The following is a 23,173-nucleotide window of genomic DNA, read 5'->3' as shown; positions in this document are numbered from 1 at the left end:
TACAACTATCAACTAGAAAAAATGGTTAACTATAAACTAGCAAAAATAGGTGATTATTAGTCATGAGAAACAAATTTAGTGACTGTAGCTTCAGTATCTTCAGAGCCATTGAACATTTTTAATCATATGTGATTCGTATCTCCATGAAAAATTCTTAAAGATTAATGATAACTACTACTAACTACTTTAAATATGATGAATACGGTATTTATGACTATCTCATTTGTTTTGGTTGTTTTTGAGACATGATGAATTTCTTCATTTTTAACAAAGAGCTTGCACTTTGCAGACGGTCCCTTGGCAGCCGCTGCTGTCTCTGTCGGCAACACAGAGATGGCAAATCTAATTGAAGATAAACATAAACCTGATCTTTTTTCTTTTTAAATGCCTTTGTAGGTTGTTGATGGAGTTAAAACAAAACAGTTACTTCCTGTTATTGTAAAACATTTATCAAAAGAGTTGTTGAATCTGGAAGTCCGAATCTGTGAATATCTCGATAACTTCACCCAACGGTTCTTTTTGCTCTTCCTGCTCAAACTAGTGCCGTATTCTGCTGCACTTACAGACAGATATAGTTAAGATCTTATCGATACTACTCATCTTATCCATACTGCTCATCGATCCGGTATTCTTAGCAATACTTTTGTGTGAAAACAACACTTCAAAGTAGCAACTTAAACAGGGCAATTAAGAACTAAAATAGAGTATATCAAATAGCCTCCAAATTTCAAAGAATAACAGAGGAAATAAAAATGCAATGTCTTTTTTTTAATTAATTTTACATTGTAGGTAATTTATTAATGTGGAGGCACAATATGAACGTTCAGTCTGTTAAAAAAAAAAAGATCATTGTTTTTTTACAGAGCTGGTAGCCATATTCATTTTTCCCTCCTTTTTATTAAAACTTACTGCCCTTATCTCTGAAAACACACTTGTTGAAACTATAGCAGCGCTAGACGTGTCACTTGGAAGGTCAAACGCTGCGTACCTCACGACTAGAACATGGTGTACATTAGCGTGGTGTTTGGACAGGTTACTGATGTTGGCGCTCTTACAAGCCACGTTATTGGAAGAAAAAAAAGAAAAAGTAGTGAGGAAAGACAGAGACCCCGTCTTTTTAAGCCGCATAGAAACAAAGTAGTGCACGCCGTGTTCACACTGTAGCCAAGCTACAGCGCCACCGGTGTCGATCGCCAGCACAAGACCAAGCTGCACTATATCGTCATAAAATGTTGTGATCTGTTCGTAATATGCAAACTTTTACAAGAGTATTCATCTGTAATCAAAAGCTGGAAATTTATAACACTGATAATAATAATGAGAATTAAAATAAAAACTGATTACAGATCAGAATGCCCCATACGAAGCCGCCAATTCTTTGATGGATTGAAATGTGACCACAGTTTCTAAATGAAGACATAACAAACAAAGCAAAAACCTTACACAGATGTGCATTCCTCTGCTCACCTTTTCTGGATGAGTTTGCCCAAGGCCTCCTGCATGGAGCTTATCTCGTTTATGCCAGGAAGGAAAACTAAAACACTGCCTTTCTCCGCCACACCTTTACCATCTTCTTTTTCACTGTTAATGCAATGAAAAAGATCAAATAAAGTTTTATTTTGCTCCATTAGCAGGCCTAACATAAGAAAATACTTGAGTCCTACCGAGAATCCTTATCTTCCATGTCATCAAAGCTCTGGATTAGACTGATGGCAACACTGTACATCTCCTCAGGGATGCACGGAAAATCTGACTGAGGAAACTTCATCTGGAAAAAATGCAATTATTAACAAATAAAGCACTCAGGATGACATTTTAGAACAGGAGTAACAACATAATTTACATTCAATTTACCCTGCACGGAAACAGTTTATGAAGGTCGTCCAGGTAAAACTCTTCAATGGTGTAGGGGGCTCCCTCCACTTCAAAAACATAGGCGGGGATCATTCTGCCACACACAGGAGTACTAAAGTACTCGGCAAACTCTCTGCAGTTGATGGTGGCTGACATGAGGACAATCTGATGAAAAGGTGAATATCGGTAAATCAAGTTGTGGTATGATCGGTAGAACTTCGGTCTCATGAGGCAGTTACCTTGACGTAACGAGAGTTGGAATGCAAGAATTTCTTTAAAACTAATAATAGAAAGTCCATCTCCTCTGAGCGCTCATGGACCTTAGAGAAAAGCGTAAGTGTGAGAAGGAAATGCTTTAATAACAGCTGCACACTTTTTACTAAATCAAAGCAAAAACGAGGTTCATTGACATGAAACTGCTGACACTAACTTTTATAAGGCTGCCACTCTTCTGGTAGACAGAAACAAGTCCTGACTCTTTGAAAATTAACTTCACAAATAACATAAAAATGTGAAACACTGCATAAAATAAATGTCTAAAGACACACCCCAATAAAAAAATTGGGTTTTGAACACCAGGAGGACACATGTTCTGAAATGCAATTATGATCTTAATTTTCTTAATATTTCTTTATTCAAATTGTAGTAAATCAGGAGAAGATGAAAAAAAAATGCAGCTGGAAACACAAGCTCCCTTCTCCATGCTCTCAGCAACAGTGGAGGCCAAGGGGAAGCGGTGCAGATTTCTAATGATTGCTCTGCAGAGACGATGTTCTAAAAAATGACAGATTTTTATATCTTGGCTAAAAACCGCTGGATAATATTTAAGAGACCACTGGAAATGCTTTAAAAATAAATAAATAAATAAAAACCAAAAGACGATTGGAGTGAGACTAACCATTTATGGGCATCCTGAATGACATAATTCCTTAACTTGAGAAACTTTGCTTTAAAATGACATTACAATATATAATATAACTACTAATTTTCGTTTAAAAAAACATTTTTCCAAACAAAAATAGTGAGCACAGATAAATTAAGGTATAAAAAATGTGTTTTTTTATTTACCTCATCAACAAAAATGTGGGAAAACTCTATGAGGCATTTGGCTGAAACCAGTTTTTGCAGAAGTACTCCTGTTGTCAAGTAGATTAATTGGGTTTGGTCAGAGGCTTTCTTCTCCAAGCCAACCTAAAACACAAACATCAACATTAATCAAAATAATAGGTTTAATACATACATTTACAAACACAAGATATCGGTATATTTTTCACTGTAGGGGATACTTTTTAAAAGAAACATAAAAATGATCCCAAAGATCCCTAAATGATCTTATCTAGATGATTTTCAGAAACTTCTGCCTCCTTTTACTAAGATTTTATTTAAATCACAAATTCAGGAATTCTTTAGGAACAAATTATGAATTATTTAATAAAAATAATTAAGTGTGCACAAACCTGATATCCCACCAGCCCACCAAGGGAACATTTTCTCTGCGTGGAAACCCATCGAGCAATGCTGGAGGCTCCAATTTTGCGTGGTTGGGTGACTGCAATCTTGCACGGGGAGTTTTTCTCATTGTAATGGTCCAGGATGTACTGAGGCAGCTGGGTAGTTTTGCCACTGCCCGTGGCTCCTCGAATGATCACAACTGAGTTGCTTTCTATAAAAGAAATTAGCTGGAAACAGAAACCCACCAAACAGGTTTTTTATATTCAAGGACTGAAACTAAGCCAAATAAATGTACAAATATTTTAGCAATAGTCTTCACTGTGTTTTACATTTTATAATTAGTAAGCATTTATTCTGTTAGTCAGTACAAGATCACTAAGTTAGCTGCTTTCAAGCCCCACAAAGTTACTTTGCTGACCATTAAGGCTTAAGTGCTTTAGTGTCCTGAGGACATCCAAGTAAAACTCTAAAGTCACTTGAAGAATAAACTTGAGGCATGGAAGTGCTCTACAAGCTTACAAAGCTTCTTACTGACTCGTGTCACTGGTAGAAAAAGACTCACCTTTTGCCTGTGTTTGGTTATGGGCAAACTCTGGTATTCGTGGCTGATGGAAGGAGGAAGGACATTGCCTAAGACAGAAATGTATTCACAAGATAAAACATCAGTTCAGAACTGTAGCAAAGAAAAAGCAAAAATAACTGATTTAAACATAAATTGCATGACAGACTTTTAGCAGCTTCAGGTTCTTGGATTTTTCCTCCATTGCATTCCAAGTCGCCCTCATCGGGTAAACTGAAACAAGAAAACAAAATTAAACAGTTTTCCCATTTCTTCTTCTTTCACTTGGGTCTCTGCATTACTTTTGGGGGAAAAAAAAGGTATATCTCACTATTATTTGGAGTATAAGTCACGTTGTTTTGCATAGTTTGGCCAGGGGTGCAGCTTATACTCCGGAGCGACTTGTATGCGTCTTTTAAGGCGACGATAAGTTGACGACGTGTCTTTAATTTTTGTCTCGTTTTAAATTATTATAATAACCACGAGCCCCAGTCATAGGGATCGCAAAGCTCAACAGGATTTTTGGAGACGGTATAGCCCTTCCTCAACCATAGAAGACGACGACAGCATTCACACCGGCCGCGTGTTCAAGAACACGCTCTACGCAGTTTTATGAACGCGCATCAACCTGGTGTTGTAGACACCAGATAAGCGCCACACATGCAGGTAGCGACAGGGAAAAGATTCTTCTTCTCTTGTGTGTTTACTGTCAATAAGAAGATTCTCGGTGCGCAAAGTCAAAGTGGTGCAAATCCCACAAATCTTGCTCCACACATTTTGTTTTCCCAACTCTTTTCCTGTAAATGTCCGTCTTGCTGAATGTTACACAGCAGTTCTTGTGTGGTGAATGACTGTTTCAATAACATAAAAACTCACACACAAAACATCTCAGGAGCCTTAACTCACACATCCACCCATATTGTCGCTTTATCTACAAGGCATGTCATCTCAAGAAAGCAAAAAGCAGCTGACCTAACCCCAGAGCTGCACAAAGAAGAAGGTCAGAGAGTAAAGACAGAGGAGAGCTCTTTGCACCCATCCTGGAAGAATTCCTGACAACAGAAGGAGGATGAGACATAAACCGCAAGACGAGAAGATCAAAATAGTTATAAGACCCGAACGCGGCGAGGACGATTGCTGAAATCTTTTTATCATCATTTTAACATCAAGTCATTGGTAAGTAAAGCAATAAAGTTTAGAAAGAAAAAAGGTGACATTTTGGACCCGTTTGCTGTTTTTGATTGATTTTTTAAATTTACAGTTCAGTCCACTGTCAGCAATGTTTTTATCTGTAAATACAGATTACTTTGAAATTCTTTGACTTTCAAATAACTTAGACATTAAAAAACAAAAAAATGAATTCAAGTATGTGATAAAAAGGTTTTACAACTGTGCAACGCTTTACCTTAACTCTATGCAGTTAGCCTTTGACTGCATGTTGCGAAATGATTTTGATTTGACTTTCTAAAAGAATGAAGGATTTACAGATATGCCTTTGTCTAGTTTTAAAATGTTAAGACTTCCAAAACTTAATTTCAATCGGATTTTTTATATTTATACAGTTGGATAAACTTTAAGACTAAGAGTAACAGTTAATTACAATTTATTCTTCCTTCCTGTGTTTGCATCTGACAGCAGCTGCATCATAAAGCATATATTAAAAATGAGTTTAACAAGGTGGTTAAATTCTATTTTTTGAAATTGTAATAGTATTTTAAGCAACTTTGTTTAACTTTTACAATTTTTATGCAAAACAACTAATCAGATTTAGTTTAAGTTACTCAATTTAAATGTATTTTTTTCTTTTTCTTTACTATATATTTTGTTTTGTTTTTCTAAAATAATGTTAACGCTAGATCAGTCTGCCCGATAACCCAAACTCATAATTCTGCTCAACCGTGTATTTCCTTTTTTACCCAGGAATAGTAGAAATATTTTGATGAAAGATTTGGTTAATTTCAAGAAATGTCAGCAAAAAAAGGAAAGGTAATGAAAATAAAAATAAATAGATAATTGCTTGAAAGGAAGTGGGAAATATGGAATTAATATAAAACACTTCTTTAAATGAAACAAAAAGATGGCGTTATAGTAAATATCACAACCTCTTCCTCAAAGCTGTTTTTGTTCTTTTTCCTGTCTTTTAGGTTTATTCCATCTGAGCGCCATGCCTCTTTTCAGCTGGATGAAATGGATGCTGGAGACAAAAGCCCAAGCTCCGGACGAAACATCCCTAAATAGATCAAGTTTTGCATCCAGCCGGTGGTTAATAGCTCAGGTGTTATGGCACGTGGAAGACAGGGAGCGATGGGAAGAAGGACAGGAGGGGGGGCACAGGCAGTCACACAATGCCTCTGGTCTACAATGGCTTCAGAGGTACCCCAGACCACAAGGCCTCATTTCCTCATCAGAACTACAACAACTGGAATTTCTGTGTGCTCAAATACCACCCAAGCATGCGGCCACCATCCTCTCCAGGTGATAGCAGCCAAGCACAGTTCCACATTACTATTATGCAAGAGAACTCTAGTATAATATTCATATGGAAACTATTTTACATTTTTTTGCAGTAAAGAAAACTTAAATGTAGTAAATTGTTGACTATAAAAATTTTTGGGATCAAAACTGCCATTGAAGTACTCTTTTATAAGCATATTATGATCCGTCTCCGTAGGTTTCGTGAGATGCTTGCCACCAACTCCATGAGGCCCTGGGATCTGGTTAGCATCTTCAAGCAGGTCCTGCTGGATTTCCTGGCTCAAAGAGAATGTGGTGATGCTGCATCAGTTCAGCCAGCCCAGCTTGGACCAATAGAAACATGGACCAGCTGGTATAAGAAGGAGCAGATCTACGTCACGCCAACAGTCTGTAAATATGGAAACCACTACCGGGAAGAAATCCCAACTATCTCTGGATACGTGGAATGGGCCATGCGGCAATCAAGTTCAAACACATTCAAGATGGACTGGGATCTGCCGTGTTACTATCAAAGGTCACTCAGTCCAGAAAAAGAATACAGTACATCACTGTGAGAAGACATACAACCATTGACTATATGAGAACTTGACTAGGTGACCACTCCTCCCCCTCGCGCTCCCAAATATGAAGTACCCGCTGGTTCCAAGAAGCCAAAAACCCATAGACTTCTATTTAGAAATTACAGCTAGTCTTTAACTGTCAGAATAGCCACTCTTGCCTCGATCCCTTTTATATTTTTTAAAGGTATGCCCCCAGCCGTCCCATAACTGGTCGTAGCCCATCTGCTGCACTGTTTAAACATGTTGTTGTAGGGTTAGATGAGTCCATTCTTCTCTAAGAGTTCTGGTACATCGCCTGTCCGTCCTGGGAGAGGATCCCTCCTTCATGTGGACATTCCCGAGGTTTCTTCTTTTTTTCCCCCAAATCCGTTTTTCCTTATCAAGAAAAACAGTCTAAGGGCAGGGATGCCCAGTTTAGCCTAGTATGTCTAGTTAGGTTTAGCCATTACTTATTGATTTTATTACTACATGTTCTTTATGACTTGATGTTCATTATACAATTACTGGTATGAAGCTCATTGAGACTATTGTTGTAATATTGGGCTTTATAAATAAAATTGAGAAAGAATTTTTTTTTCATGGTATTTTTTCTTTATTGCAAGTTATAAACTGCCTAATCAGATTCCCTTAATAAAAGTACATCAAACCTTCAAAAAGTTTGGTTGACAGTCACCAGAACCCCAATTCAAGTGGTAGGTGTGTGGAGTTCCAACAAGCTCCCTCCTAGTTGGCGACAGTGGTTGCCATAGATACACTGACTCAGACCAGCTAAGACGAATCCCTGCTTACTGATGGCGTCTGGCTCCAACATTGAAGATTGCTCTGGAGGGGCTGTTTTCTTCATCTTGAGGGTGAAAAATGAACTGCGTTTTGGGAGAGTAGCTGTTACCCACCACGTGGTGAGTCTCCGTTGCCCCCTGGCGGCTAAGTTAGGAACTACTCAGAAAAATAAAAAAGCGGCTATTGGCTGCACTAAAAGTTGCTTCTTTACATTTTATATCGCATATACAGTCAAACCAAATAACCTTAAAAATAAACATATTTGGTTGGGAGGAGTGGGTGAAATTTGTGTAGACTACAAAAGTGACCACAATCGTTTTAAGTATTTTTTTGACAGTGTGCATGGCATAACAAAGAAAAAAGGATTAAGACGCATTTTTATTTACTTGCACTTTGTATCTTTTCACTGATGTTGTTTAACAAATAAATGTTCAGATTATTTGTCATGGCTGATGAGAGAGAAAAAAGGAGTAAACACATGCATCAATGCCTATTCCAGCTCCTCCTGAACTTTTCTTGCTTCTGATTACCTGGATCAGGTGTGTTCAGTCCAGAGAAAGTAAGGGGCTGTAAGCTAGGGGGAAAGAGTTGCCTCTGCATCAACAGTCTCGCTCCCTACTCTGAGGCGAACTTCTGATGAACTCTCGTTACTCTGCAGAAAATACGCCGTAAAAAACGAAACTGGATTTTGATTTTGGCTCAATATAATATATATGTACTTATATTAATATAAAGTAAAGTACGCTGGGAATGCTTTGACAACAGATACAAATTATATAGTGGGACTTCAGGTATTTGTTCATGTTTACCAATTACTAATTTTGGCAGAAGCCGTACAAATTCGATTTTTTAAAATCTTTTAACACTACACTAACATATGAGAAAATTTAATTTCCAAGATGTGTAGTGTAAGAACTAAGCTAGCCCAAAATTCACAGCACGTGCGGCTGTGTGCGCACATGGCATGCTAACATTGGCGCCCCAAAACACAAAATATAGGTTTTGTTGGGTTCCCTTTTCGCCTTCGCATTGGAGCAACAGCTAAACTAATTCAAGATCTCTCACCCCAAAAATTTTAGAGTACTTTCGCGTTTTTTAATGTTCAAATAACCGTTTGCTAGCGTACAGATACATGGATGAATTTTAAGCAAACTTTCTGAAATCCTTACCTGGTCTCTTTCGACGAGAGCTCGTTTCTCCCCGTTGCAGAACTTTCCTCAAAATTTTTTGCAAATGAAGCCCCTGAGTTAAACAAGACTGAAGATTGCTCTGGAGGGGCTGTTTTCTTCATCTTGAGGGTGAAAAATGAACTGCGTTTTAGGAGAGTAGCTGTTACCCATCCCGTGGTGAGTCTGTTGCCCTCTGGCGGCTAAGTTAGGAACTACTCAGAAAAAATAAAAAAGCGCTTATTGGCTGCACTAAAAGTTGCTTTCCTTACATTTTTTTTAAATTGATCTTTTTTTATTTCAAAAACTAATTTAGGGTTTTATTAAAGGAATTTTGTTTTTTAGAGGGAGAAAATGTTTAAACAAAAATAACTGACTTAATTATAAAAACCCATAGCTTTAAATATTTAGATTTCCTTCTGTATATTAATCCAAATAAATGTCTTTTTCCTCCCTAAAATCAATTAAAAAAATAAACGGTTCACCAATGTAGGAGACTGCTTTTTAATAAGTACACCCCCCCCCCTAAAAAAACAACAACAAAAAAGCAAGAAAAAGAAAGTAATACCTCAAACTACTGTCTGTACATTTTAGTTTAGATGGGGAACTGTATCATTAAACCAGAACACTGAGAAAAGCAGCCAACAGACAAATGTACCTACACATGCAGAATGACAATGAAAAACCAAACAGCTGCAGACAATTTTTCATAAAAAGCTGAGCATACATGTCTACATTTTAACATTTCACCAAGTTTCAACAGTACTTCTATTTTTAAAATAAAAGTAAAAAAAAAACCTTTACAGAGTTTTGAAAAAAATAGACATTTTTGATCTACGAAAGATTTTTGCAGGAGGCCAAAATCATTTCCATCTGTGGATCCTCTGTGTTGTCTCGCATCAATGAAATCTCTGTTCGCAGCTTTTCATTTTCCTTGAAAAACAAACAAAAGAAATGCAAAAATGTGATAAATACATTTGCTTCAAGTGAATCCTCTTAGATAAACGGTAAATTGGTTACCTCTTGAAGTCGGGTGTTGTCCTTTTTCAGTTTAACCAGATATTCAATCCTCTGTTTGTGGTTCTTGTGCCCCACAAGTTTTCCATTCTCCTCTGAGAGCTTTATGTTTTGCTTACGAAGAACCTCATTTTCCTGTAAAAAAAAAAAAAAAACATTAGAAAAGAAGACACTTTACCAGGTGATAAGTCCCACTCCGATCATCTATTGATCCATTGATCCTGTGTCGTCTTCTAGGACATCGTTTCTGCAGAGCGACAGTAGTTTATTAGAAAATTGCCTCAGAGTTGTGGGAAGGACTGTTGGTGCAGAGTAAGCCTGCCCTTACTTCCCATTATCCATCCGTGTACACACTCTCCCATTAGCTTACAGCTAAACCTAGCATTACAGGTGCAACAAAAATGGACAGCAATATTGGAGATATATCCAGCCGTACAGTTTTGAGCCAGGAAAATGAAGGCAAAAAGAGCCCGTGGCTTCCCGTTGTAGGTTCTACGTCACACCTAGAAGCTTTTTTAAACAGCTTTTTTTTTGTCTGCTCCTCATTTATGTTAGTTTGAATAAAGAAACACTCAGAAATGCAATTTTAAGCTTTTTTTTCTTCATGTCTATCATCAGAAAAATGCCACAAGAACATGTAAAAAACACCAAAAACATGATTTTAATCAAGTAGATCTCTATTTTTCTAATTAAAAAAGAAGACGTCAAAAGATTCTAGAAATGGGTTTTAAAAGATAAAAGATTAATCAGTACAGACTAATAGTGTGTATTACTATCACTGTCAATAATGACAAAAATTAAAGCTAAAAAAAAACAAAACGCTGTTTATTAAGTTGACTTCCAAAAGTATCGGTGTTTTTGTTTTTTCCACTACTGTACACAGATGCCAGAACCAAATGAACCACAGTTCTTTTGAAATGCAGAGAGCACAACTGCACAACTAGCTTCCATGACTCTGTGGGGGTCTCTGCTGTCTTTCATGGAACGGTCTGCTGATCCAGCAGCATTTCAGCTGCAGACAAGTAAAAAAAATCTTGATCAGGAGGGTCAGCTCAGCTCCTGAGACACTCCTGGTCTCAGAAGGGAGGATGAAGTAAAGCTACCATGATGGAGAACCACTCTCACCACCTACATCATGTTCAGTCAAACTGTTCAATCCTATTGAACCTCTGATATTTATAATCACATGTGATCACGCAAGTGTCTAACACCAATTATCTACAATGCAATAAACTGTATATAAAGTTGTATTTCTTTGCTGCACATTGTTCATTTTTCTTGCACATTTTTTGCATCTTCTGTGCAACAATTTTTACCACAGAGGGACAAATAAAAGACTATTCTGATTTATTAAATACTCTAGGTTCCTATTTAGGATTGGGTTGATAAAATCAATGATTCGATCTGAATCGATCCAAGCTTAATAAATCAATAATCGATCCATAAAAGTAGAGATCGATCTTTTATGCCTTTTCCTTTTCTGGTGACCAAACACATACCAGCAGTAAAGCCAAAATCTGCTAGCTAACATATTAGCATCAAGCTAGCGACAGTGGCTCAGGTGGTTGAGCAGGTCGTCCAATGATCGAAGGGTCGGCGGTTCAATCCCCCAGCCAACTGCCGTCGTGTCCTTGGGCAAGACACTTCACCCTCCTTGCCTCCAGCATTGCTCCACTGGTGTGTGAATGTGTATGAATGTCCCAGTGATGGTCAGAGGAGCCGTAGGCGCGAACTGGCAGCCACGCCTCTGTCCATCAGGGCAGCTGTGGCTACATCAGTAGTTACCATCTCCAAGTGTGAATGAATAATAAGCTCTTTAAGCGTCTGGACAGGGGCAGATTTATCCAATCCATGTTTATAATTTCCCATAGGACCGCTAATGCTAATGCTCGGTCGACCTAAACATACATTCCTGACTACACAGTTTAGTATACTCACAGGCAGGAATATTCCAAACTTTTTTCTTTTTAAGTAACCATTTGTGGTCTAAAACTCAGTTTTGCTAAAATCTTCAGGAATAAAGAATGTGAGCTCCACCTAGTGGCCAAACTGAAACGCCCTCCCAGAGCAGCAGAACATTTATTTTGTCATGAGACAGTTTAGAGCCTTTAGAATGTTAACGATCTGTACATTTATGTTGAAGCTTCTCTGTTTGAGAAACCATGCAACACTGTAAGGTGTTAACAGTCTCATTGGTTTATTATTTCACTAATACATTTTACTGTAATAATAATAATAATAATGGATTGGATTTATCTGCGCTTTTCAAGACACTCAAAGCGCTTACAGTGTGTCCATTATTCATTCACTCCTCATTCATACTTGGTGACGGTAAGCTACGGTTGTAGCCACAGCTGCCCTGGGGCAGACTGACAGAGTGTAGCGAACTATATCAGATTAATATGAATATCTTCAAAACATATATAGATTTTTCATGTTTTTCTGTACAAATGTCAAAATGTGAAAACCGTTTAATTTAAAATTAAATCGTATTCAATAAAATAGAAAGAAATCGTGAATCGAATCGATACAGGCTCCGGTGACTTGAATTGAATCTGGAAATTATTGGTGACACCCAGCCATATTCCCAATTAGGGCTGAATTGTGGCCAATTTTTAAAGCATACTTTTTTCCAAAACAAAAATATAGGAATTACGAGTATAAATATGTGTGGAACCAAGAACTCCCTCAGCTGGATTTACTACAAAAATACAGCGTGACATAAAGTAATGTGATTTCTGGTTAAAGCGTTTCTGGTCAGTGTTTACCTGCAGCAGTTTCTCCTCATCATTTATCCTGAGACTCATTTCTCTTAACTCCAGACAACGGTTTTTCACCTCATTGGTCAGTTCTTGGACACACGTCTGAGTCTGGGCCAACAAAGACTCCTGTGCCTGTAGTCTGACTCGCAAAAAATAGTAGACAAATTAAAAAAATAATACATTCTTTTTTTAAAAGATACCAACAGAGCCACTCTTTACAAATGCTTACCTTTTTTGGGTGTCATAAAGTTTCTGCTTTATTTTGCTCTGGTAAAGGTTGGAAAAAAAAAATACAGATGATAAATTTAACAAAGGACGACTGAGATTAAAATCTGAAAAATGGCCACAAACCTTCTCTGCTCTTTCCTCTTCCAGTTCTTTCAGCAAGGACTGACCGATGGCTTCATTGAAATTCTTACTAAAAAAACAAAACAATTTGGTTTCATTTGTTTCTCCTATTTATCAGTAGATTAATGTTAGAGAATTTGAATGTTGAAATCTCACCAAGAATCATTTCCATTTCTGATCAGCTGGTCCTGCTTGGTGTAGAACGAGTCAAGCAAACCCTGAATCTCCATTTGAACAGTTTCTTTATTAGCCAGTTCCTCCTGAGAACACAAAGACAACATGGGGTCTGAACGAAGTCAAATTTAAGATTCAACAGTTTCTTTTTGCACCAAGTCATGTTCCGCATACTTGATTGACTTTTGTCAGTACAAAACATTGAGATCTGCGGTACAACACAAACACATTTCCTGTAAACACTGTAAAAGTCCAACTCCAATCATCCTTTGATCCATTGTAATAGCATTCCCACTGGTCTTTTCATTATTATTATGCCATTTTTAGCCAAAAATAAAAAAAACGTGTCATTTCTAGGACATAGTTTCTGCAGAGTGGCAGTACAGTGGTCTGTTGTTTATCGCGGGGGACACATTCTATACATAACCCACAATAGGTGAAATCCGATGAGTTCCAGATGTTTTCAGGCTGTAAAACCCCCATTTCTCAGACAGACACGGACATTTTCACACTCTTTTCTCTTGTTTAAACTGTCAAAGTTCAAACCTTCATAAAACAATAATTCTAGAGATTGCACAATTAAATTTATGCAACTCTGGCAAGGCTGAAGGTGAAATGTCCCTGTACAGGAGACATGGCACAGAAGAGATTGATTGACAAGCTCAACAGCTAATCAGGATGCAGAACACTGTGCACTATTGAAAAAACATTTGTGAGTTTAGGCGAGACTATCGGCATGAAGCTTCCCTTCCTCCCCCTTCCTGTTGCTGAGAGCTTTATCTTTACACACTCTACCACTAGCTTACAGCCCCTCACAACCCAGACCTAACATTAGTGGGGTAAGAAAAATGGCGAGCAGCATTGGACCTATGCAGCCGTACAGTTTTGAGCAAGATGCCAGCTCGGACGAGGAAAACAAAGATGTACATGGATCTAGTTGTATACAAGCGGATACATAAGAACAGAGCTGGTGGTCTGTCTATTTTGTATGTAACAATCAAGCTCTTTTACAAACGACATTTTTTGTTTGCTCCCGATTCACACAATTTAAATAAAGAAATGGTAAAGAATGTTCATCAGAATGGGTCTTTAAAAGCTACCTTAAGCCTCAGGATTTCCTCATTCTTTGCGGATCTCTCAGCGTTCAGTTCTGCTAGAAGAACCTCCATGGTTATCATAGAGGAACGCCTACTTTCCAGCTCGCGTTCTTGGCTCTCCAACATTTGCGTCAGATCTCTGCTGAAACTGCCTGGAGTAGTAGGAGTCTTATGAAGGGAAAAAACAATATATAAATATACGCTTGAATCTGTGCTGCGCTGTACACAGCAAACACTTTAATATTTTGGTAGTTTACAAAAGAAAACAAGAACGGGTTTACTGGAGGGATTGACTTCGGTGTGACCATCAGCTCAGCAGGTTTAAAAACTCCATTTCTTATGGTTTTCTCGACGGCTTCTTGCTGCTGTTGAACCTGTTCAAATATAAAATAAAATAACTTCCATAAAATGCTATATTTATTTAGATGACATCTTGTTTTTAACATTAGGATATAAGACTATAGACAACACCTTTTGCTTTAAGCTCTTTATGATGGACTCTTTCTGAGCGACTTGCTCCTGTGAGGCTTGAAGGAGGCCGTCCTGCTCTCCTAAGACTTTGGTGAGCCTGTCAACCTCCTCTGTTGCATAAGTTATTTCCTCTTGCAGAACCTCTACCTGCAGAAAAGAAGCACAGATATTACTATCAGGTAATCCATCCATTTGTTTAAAGTAAAACAGCAAGAACGTTTGCAGTACCTCTATTTTGTTGGACGCCACACTCCTCTCTAAACTTTCTTTAAGGTCACAGATTTCGGTTTGCATCTTACAGTTTTGTTCTCTGAGGTTTTCCCTTTCTAGGCAAGCAGCGTTATATTTGGCCTGGAAGATGGAGATGCTACGTTATTCACTGTGATTTTAGAAAGCAGTTGCAGGTTTTTCTTCACAGAAAAAGGTTTAAAAAGAAAGGAGTGTGAAGTGAAGTGTACTGTAATGTCTTTGACGTCTCCAGACACGTGGCTGAAGGCTTCCTCCTTCCGGCTCAATTCACTGCGGAGGTCACGGATTTGGTTCATGAGGTCTAAAAGGACATCCTGCCAAGCACATAAACACAAAGGTTTTTTTTTTTTTTTGAATAATATACATTTTAGAAATCGAATTTAAAAAACTGAGATATTTACTTTGTCCTGTTCAGTCTTCTGCTCCAGGCTTTTCATTCTCTCATTGGCTGTGGATAAATTCTGCTCCAGATCAGCAAGTTTGGACAACTTAAAGAAAAAAAGGAATATTGGCTCCAGTTCTTTCTAAACTTTAGACCAGTACAATAAATGTGTTGGCTGACCTGTTGCTGATTTTTCACTGTCAGGTCTGAAACTTGTTTTCTGAGTTGTGTGTTCTGCTCCACAGTTTCAATGAGTTCTCTGATGAAAACAGCAGTGTTATGAGAATATTGAAGTAGTGTTTAAATACTGACATTTCATTGCAACCATTTAAAACCATGAATATTTGTATGTCATCCATTCATTCATCTTCTTCCGTTTATTCCCTTTCGGGGCCACGGGGCTGCTGGGGCCTATCCTGCCCACTTGTGGGCAAAGGCAGGGGGCACCCTGGACAGGTCGCCAGTCTTTTGCATGTTAAATACATTTTGATGTCAAATCATGCAAATCCTACTTTGATGAGCTTTCTTTTTCTTGCAACTGGGAGATCAGACTGTTTGTGTGTGCTTGCTCGGCTTCCAAGGAATTTTTCAAATTCTTGAAAGAGAAAGAGAAAAAAATTAAGGACTAAAAGTAATTGATCCCTTAACATTTATTGCGTTAGTCGTTTTGAGTTCACTTCCTCACCAACACCTCAGCTTTCAGTCCATCAATCTCCTGCTGTCGGTCCTGCAGCTGCTGTCTGGCCTGATCCGTGTCAAATTTGGACTCAGCGTGCAACTGGTCAAAGGAATCCTGTAAAGTTCGATGTTGTTCCAAAAGCTGCTCCCACTCAAGCCTGGAATAAAAATATTATGGTTTGGAGAACTAAAAAGCATTAGACCAACACAGCACTGAGCTTTAAGCATAAACGCTTACTGGACTTTGTCGAGCTGGAGCTGTGTGCCGATTAGACTGCTGGAGAGCTGACTTATCTCCTGCTGATGCTCAGTCTGACGCTCTCTGAGCTGGCTCTTGACAGAGGCCAGCTCCTTGTCTGAAGACTGTAGGATCAGGCGTAAATCACAAATCTCACTCTTCAGGACTGAAAGAAGAAATGGTTAAAATGAAAAGTTAAAAAAATTAAAAAAAAAACTAAAAGAACATTTAGATTTTACGAAAAGCAAAAGTTCAAAAGTCAAAGTGAAGCGATACCCTCTGCTGCTTGCTGTTCAGACTGAAGCCTTTTTTGCAGGTTGTTTATGGTTTCTTCAAAGGCAAGCTGGTCTCTGGTTTTATTCATCTTTTCAACTGCAAGTATCTGCGTCAAAAACAGATCTTTAAGAAAATTCCATATGGCCGCATATCTATCGTTGTAATGAAAATAACTACCTCATCCTTGTGGTTCGACTCTTTGGACATTACATCAATTTGCTCCTCTAGTTTTGCAATTTGCTGCATTAGCTTGCTGTTCTTCAGCTCCTCCTCATCTAACTGTGTCTGAACGCGACTTGCTTGATCCTAGGAAAAGACAACCCTGTTAAAGAATGTGTAAGAAGTCAGGGGTCGGGACATTCTGGATGCCTTTACTTGCACTTGGCGCAGCTCCTCTGTCAAGGCCATTTCAGCCATGTCTGATGGAGGCTGCTCTGTCCAAATGTTGTCTCCGTCCCCAGCATTCCCGTTCAGGTGTTCCGGGCTGCAGAGCGGCACCAGGCGGGAGCGGAGGTTGTACGCTTTGGTGGGTGTGGTGAGGATCTGGTTTAAGCAAAAAGATTCCATTAGATTTTAGTTGTTTGTTTCAGCACTAAAATAAGACACATCCTGATCTATGTAGGTAAAAAAAAAAAGCTTCTGTGACCTAGTTTTGACAATTGTGTAAAAATGTCTCACAGACAGAAAAGAAATAAATGTTTGATGATCACTGTGATTTTCCACCTTTTACCATCAAAGTGCTGTTGATTCAGGTGCAAAGTCCAAAGTAGAATTTCCAAAATAAAAGATGGAATGAGAAATTATTTTTATCACACAAACTTCCTAAAAGACCAGACATTATAACCAAAAAAAAAAAAGGTGTATAGATGTTCCACAACTAATGGAGAATTTCTTTATTGTTTTTTTGTTGTTTTACACAAACTTTTATGAGATACATTTGGAAAAAATGTGATGCAAGTTGTTTTTTAAAAATAAAAAAGCCGAAAAAAAGCAATTTTAATATAAACAGATTACAAAGCTGACATAAAATAAAAAAAATAAATAACAAAAATGTTAAAAACAGAAAAAAAATTTCTAACTGAAGCAACATTTTGTCCCTAATTTTACCTAATAGAAATAAAGGTTATGAATCGTGGCTGTACCGAAATCAAACATGGTGTGATCAACAATGATTGCTCTAAAACTGACATAACAAATCCCATAACTGGTAAAGTTATGGCAACAATGTTTATTTTGAGTGAAAAAAGCGACATCTCTGCTTGATAAAGCAGTATAACATGACATTATGGGGCTTTTATTTGGACGCATACTCACTTTTAAAGTTTCAACGTGAATTCTGTTTAGTTCGGACACTTCCTGCTTTTTACAAGCATGTGTGGCTTCCAAAATGTTTTCCAGATGCCTGTTAGACTTTTCCAGGTATCTTTTCTCAGACTCCAACTTGGACAACTGGTTCCTACAAACAAAGCACAATTTCAAACTGCAAAACAAAACCAATTTCGAAAAAAAAAAGAATGATCACAAAGCCCCACAAAAGAAATACAAAATATGAAAACTTTATAAAGACCGCTGCATTAAATATGCTAAGTTAAAAAAATTTCAAACACAAAATTGCTGCGTTTCATTTTCTAAACGATAAATTCACCAGGGGAGAACTTTAAAATCACTATCATATGACACTGATCTTTGTTCCGAGTATAAATAAAAAAGTCACTTTATTGCATCTTTTTGGGTGTCTTTGCCAATTCATTGAAAGGTTCTTGATAGCAAGTGTTTCCTGCATCTGCTGTAGCTCTTCTAAAGGTAGTGCATTGAAATGAACTGCTCAACGTTAGCATTAACGCCAAGTTTGGATTTTAAAGGAGGAACATTTCTGTAACAGATACGGTTCCTACTTGGTGACGTCTTTGTACTCTTCAAAGGCTTGGAGGGCAGCCATTAGGTCCGACTGTTTCTGCAGAAGTTTAGCGTTCAGCTTCTCAACAGCAGCTGCAGAAACGGCTGCCACAGAAATGGATGAAACTGATGAAGCTGTGAAGAGACAGAATATTACCGACATCTAAAGGCCAGTCATCTGCAAGTTTCTTCCGTTCTGTAATGACGATCCTTACACTCAGGGAGTCTTTCTGACTCAGTGGTCCTCTGAAGGACTTCTTCCAGCTCAGCAGCAATATGGGCAGCATGCTCTTCCGCTTTCATGACAGAATCAAGAGAGCGCAGTTGACGGTTTTCTTCTCTGAGGCTGTAATTCTCTGCTGCATATCGAGTCATTTTTGGATGATGCTCAACCTTAAAAGGTGAGAAAAAGGAACAAAGAAAGGCATATCTATTAGAAGAGAGAATATATTAAAAATGTAACCTGCATACAGCAGTTTTAAACTATTAAAAGATGCAATGGTTCTAGAATTGTAGAATTACCATCAGACAAGACACAATTATAGGTATCAAATGCAGAAGGATTGCATCGTTTTTACCTGATCACTCAGAATCTTTATTTCCTCCTTCAACTGGTCAACCACAGCCTGAGACTCAGTGTCTGACAAGGAGGTTTGTCCTGCCTTCATCTTTTTTTCAAGCCGAGAAATGTGATCTTCTCGAAAGCGGATTATCATTCTGCTGGAATGAATGAATCTGTCTTTTTGCGTCCATGCCTCCTCGAGCTGAGCCACTTTCTTCAGCAGCATCTGTGGAGCATAAGGTTAAATGTCTGGCACCAAAAAACATTTTCTCACTGGGATGTCATCTTCTATACGCCAAAAACATTTTAGAACCTTTCTTTCCTCTTCCGTCTTTTTCCACAGTCGAACAGCACTCATATACTTTGCTTGATATTGCGGATCTTGAACATTTTCAACAGATAGACCTGATAGGAGGGGGAAAAATAACTTAATTAAACAATGAGTTATCAATTATTCCATGTTCATTTTGGGGATATTGTTACCCATGGAGAATTCAGGTCCTCCAGGAGCTACATCTCTGGAATGCTGGACTCCCTGATATCCCTGCACCTGTGCAAGCTGCTCTTTCAGTTTCCTCACTTCAGCCTGCAGCTGCCTCACGTTTCCCTGTGTGTCTTCATTGATAACCGCCTAAAAAAAGGAAAAGAATTACTCTTTAAACACATAAATAACCCTAAACTCCTTCCTTTGGGCTTGTTACATTAGGATATTGGATGCTACTGGATAACACAGACCTTGTTTTTTATCAGCTTTGCTCTCTGCGCAAAATGCAAAGTGGATAATGTCTCCCCAAAACATTTTGAGCCAGGGTGAACATTGGCTATGATGTAAGTTTTGGCATTTCCACCAAGAGAGTCCTAAAATACAAACAAAAACATGCATGTTTTTGCAAACGGTACGAAACGCAAAACGAAAACACCAACATTTGAAAAATTCTAACCCGGAGAAGGAAGGTGAGCTTAGAGTCCCGGTAGCAGATGTGACGGTTCTTCCCATTGGACACGTCCACCAGTGCCATAATCACCTGGCCCAGACACATGAGGGAGCGATTGATGCTGCTGGCCTCCTGTATTTTGCGTTAAAGAAAACAGCAGTTTTTAAGCAATAAAAGCAAATACGGGTGTGATGAACCATTCTCGAACAAAGCTGTACCTTGAGTCGGGAACCCTCTGTGTGCGTGTCTTTTTGTCTCTCAGAACCTGCCAGATCAACAAGGTTCAGCTGAGATGTTCGGATGTTCACCACCTCATTTTTCGTCTCCTTGGATTCCAGCGTCATCGTGAACACGGCGTGAGACCTTGAAGACTCGCGGTTCATTGAAGTGGAGGCCACGCGTCGATTGCGCCAGCCCGTAGACAAAACCTCAAAAGGTTTGAACACAAATAATTTAAGGACTTTCTGTACATTTTCCAAAAACCTGAATGCGTGTGTGCTAAACGGGGTCGAAAGCAACTTCAACAAGTCAAGAATTTGGTTCTGATGCAAGAGATTTGAGAGAACTCACAATCGTCTGTATATTATTTATATACCTGATAGGCTTCTGCTGCAGAGCTGACAAACTTCTCCACAGCTCCCTCAACAAACACTCCTTTTTTAATGTTTTCTCGTAGAAAAAGGCTGGCAGACGCCGTGTCCAACAGGTCATAAATTTGTTCATTGTATATCTCAATAAATGAACACTTGCAAAGGAAATTCTTGGACTTTGCTGACTATGAAGAGAGGAGAGACAAGTATGGCATTTGTTGTAAAACACAGTTATAAATGAAACATCAGATCACAGTCCTGAAAAAAAATGTTGTTACTTACTTTCTCTGCTTCTCTGTTAATGAGGAAAAACAGGTACTCAAAACTGCGAGGAATAACCCCTCTCATTTCATCTGTGAAGTTATCCAACTCCGATGGGCCTGAAATAAAACTTTATTTGGTTAATGCTTAGGTAATATTTGGAATAAGATATTTAAATAGTGAAAGCGTATCCTCACCAAGCATAGTGAACGTTTTTCCAGAGCCGGTTTGCCCACTAAAAGAAACAAAGAGACAAAAAAGAATCTTGAGGAAAAATAAAGAGGGGGTAAAAAAGTGTTTGTCAGCCACCAATTTTGCAAGTTGTCCCACTAAAAGAAATCTATGTTCATCATAAATACACTTTAACTGACAGCATTTAAAAAAATATATAAATAAATACATTTTGATGTTTTTAAGAATTTATTTGTGCACTGCAGCTGCTACTTTGGTCCATTTTTCTGAAGAGCTGGGATGTTTTGCAACTGTTGCTGGACTTTCAACTCCCTCTACAGATCCTCTATTATTGGAACCAGATCTGGAGACTGACTAGGTCTCTTCAGAACCTTGAAATACTTTACTTTATGACGACATTCCTTCTCAGTGATCGAAGGAGGTCTTCGCCCAAAATCTCATAGTTACCAGCTACAGTGTATCCAAACCTGGTGAAGATCTACATTAGACATTACCAATGAATGCAAAGTATTACTATATATTTATAAACACCATTATATAAATAAAAGAAAACAAAAAAATGTTTTATTGGATTCTTTTTCTTACGTTGTGTCTCTTCGTCAAAGCTATAGTGTATCTATGACCTCTCATCTATTTAAGTGAGACAACTTGGAAAGACTGTGAAATAATTCTGAACAAAAAGCTACTTACTATGCAAATATGGTTCCATTATACCCATTCATACAGGATTCAACAATGTTCTTGGCCACAATGTTGAATACAGAATCCTGCACAGAAAGGACAAAGAACCATCAAAAAGTGGAATAGTTTCGGTTCTCTATTTCAGTTCAGACAGGAAAGTGACATTTCCTAAAGCAACATTGGTGCGACTGGAACCTGAGATGTATCCATGTCAGCAACATGATCATAAGTGAAGGTCCGCGGCTCTGGCTTTGATAGCAGACGGATGGTGTTGGGTGATGTGACTGTGAGACATAGGTTCTGGTCTCCATCCGTGGTCAGCCCGGTGCCATGGGTCAGAGGTCGCACACGGATGAAGACTTTAATAGAATCACTATCAGAACTGTTGACAAACAAACAAATACAATGAGCCTCTTTTAAAAAAAAAGCATTTGGTTAAATAAACCATCATTTATGATTACATACACACATTTATCACGTCTTTTAATTCAATGTGATATCTTCTGTAAGTCTTGTGGGGTTTTTATTGGTGTTGACATTTGGACCTCGAATCTATAGTTCTATTCAACTGAAGTTTACAATAACACAGCAAATATGACAAGTAAAGTAAAACAAGGGAAACATAAAAATGAAAACCTGGGGTTAACCAAGTTGGTTTTACTAGCAAACACAACAACAAAGTGTGTATTATGTGTGTGTTTGTGTCCACAACAGTAATAAAATGTACCACCTACCTGGCACAATGGAGGGATGATTCTCCAAATCCTGTTTACAAAATAATAATAAACAGATCAATCTTCTTCTTGCGGTGCTCAAGAAAACCAATTTTAACCAATTTTAAAAACATTTCAACCAATTTTAAAGTCGAACCATCGTTTAGAGTTAAGTAATCTTGTTAGAAATGCGTAACTTTACAGCTTATTTCTTTCTGAACCTCCCATCATTACCGTGTAGTAAAGAACATCATGAAAAGCTTAGCTAACGATGGCGTCGGATTTAAATGGAAGCATAACAAATCCTAAACCAAGTAAAAAAAAAGGTACCTCTTCCGTTGGAAGTCATTGTTATAGATTGGCGTAGCAACCGTTAAAAAGTTAAAAACATCCCAATGGCGTGTGGATTAAAAAGAAAAAAGAACATCCGGCACTGTTTACACTCGGCAAATCTGGCGGGTTTATCCAATCAGTCTTCCTCGGCTTTTACGTTGGGTGGCAACCATCGTAAAAGGTGCTGGTTCGCCCCCTAATGGTAGTGTTGGTGTAAAAGGGTAATTATTTTTAACAGCACAGGCACACACAAAAATAATAAGTTACTCCTGCAACCTTTGAACTAAAGTGTTACCAAGTCGTATATTAAGCAGCTAGATTTAAAAGCGTGGGTCTTAAACAGCTTTAATTTTAAAATTCGGTCTATATTTTGTATGAGAAGTAATGCATATTGCTACACCCCAACTCTTTGAAAACAAAAGTTTGACAATATTTTTAAAGAGTTTTTTTTCTAAATAAATGGGATATTGTG

The 23,173-nt window shown here is 38.1% G+C and overlaps 2 protein-coding genes across 3 annotated transcripts in view; both read right to left on the bottom strand.

Annotated features, from left to right (window-relative positions):
* tdrd9 (tudor domain containing 9) overlaps positions 1-9,077 on the bottom strand; it is a 29,266-nt gene extending 20,189 nt beyond the window's left edge. The window contains exons 1-9 of the mRNA XM_023951948.2: positions 8,850-9,077; positions 4,035-4,099; positions 3,869-3,936; positions 3,312-3,533; positions 2,923-3,045; positions 2,094-2,174; positions 1,855-2,019; positions 1,665-1,768; positions 1,468-1,581 (exon numbers count right to left, since the gene is read on the bottom strand). Of these exons, the coding sequence (XP_023807716.1) occupies positions 1,468-1,581; positions 1,665-1,768; positions 1,855-2,019; positions 2,094-2,174; positions 2,923-3,045; positions 3,312-3,533; positions 3,869-3,936; positions 4,035-4,099; positions 8,850-8,971 (1,064 nt within the window). The 5' untranslated portion in view covers positions 8,972-9,077. The remainder of the gene's footprint in view (positions 1-1,467; positions 1,582-1,664; positions 1,769-1,854; positions 2,020-2,093; positions 2,175-2,922; positions 3,046-3,311; positions 3,534-3,868; positions 3,937-4,034; positions 4,100-8,849) is intronic.
* A 257-nt stretch (positions 9,078-9,334) lies between these two features.
* Positions 9,335-23,088, bottom strand: kif15 (kinesin family member 15). Of its 2 annotated transcripts, none has more exons than XM_023951947.2 (35): positions 22,699-23,088; positions 22,390-22,420; positions 21,851-22,037; positions 21,665-21,741; positions 20,980-21,017; positions 20,804-20,901; positions 20,527-20,706; positions 20,150-20,359; positions 19,938-20,063; positions 19,732-19,854; positions 19,480-19,627; positions 19,310-19,401; positions 19,013-19,222; positions 18,650-18,827; positions 18,434-18,569; positions 17,853-17,994; positions 16,914-17,081; positions 16,716-16,844; positions 16,539-16,644; positions 16,263-16,428; positions 16,032-16,182; positions 15,859-15,941; positions 15,527-15,605; positions 15,366-15,452; positions 15,174-15,278; positions 14,944-15,066; positions 14,716-14,862; positions 14,526-14,618; positions 14,248-14,412; positions 13,130-13,233; positions 12,977-13,043; positions 12,855-12,892; positions 12,632-12,764; positions 9,867-9,998; positions 9,335-9,779 (listed from the first exon to the last, which is right to left on the bottom strand). In XM_023951947.2, exons 1-35 carry the CDS (start codon positions 22,715-22,717, stop codon positions 9,681-9,683), a joined length of 4,170 nt encoding a protein of 1,389 aa, XP_023807715.1. In that variant the 5' UTR covers positions 22,718-23,088; the 3' UTR covers positions 9,335-9,680. The 2 variants fall into 2 exon arrangements, with proteins under 2 accessions (XP_023807715.1, XP_078796426.1); XM_078940300.1 differs by lacking the exon at positions 22,699-23,088 and adding an exon at positions 22,603-22,688.
* Between the last annotated feature and the right edge of the window lie 85 nt (positions 23,089-23,173).

The sequence above is a fragment of the Oryzias latipes genome, chromosome 22 (assembly GCF_053564925.1).
Source record: "Oryzias latipes strain Hd-rR chromosome 22, Olatipes_Hd-rR_3.1".
Taxonomy (NCBI): Eukaryota; Metazoa; Chordata; class Actinopteri; order Beloniformes; family Adrianichthyidae; genus Oryzias; species Oryzias latipes.
The sequence above is the reverse complement of the archived record's forward strand: the minus strand, read 5'-3'. Positions and strand labels throughout refer to the sequence as shown.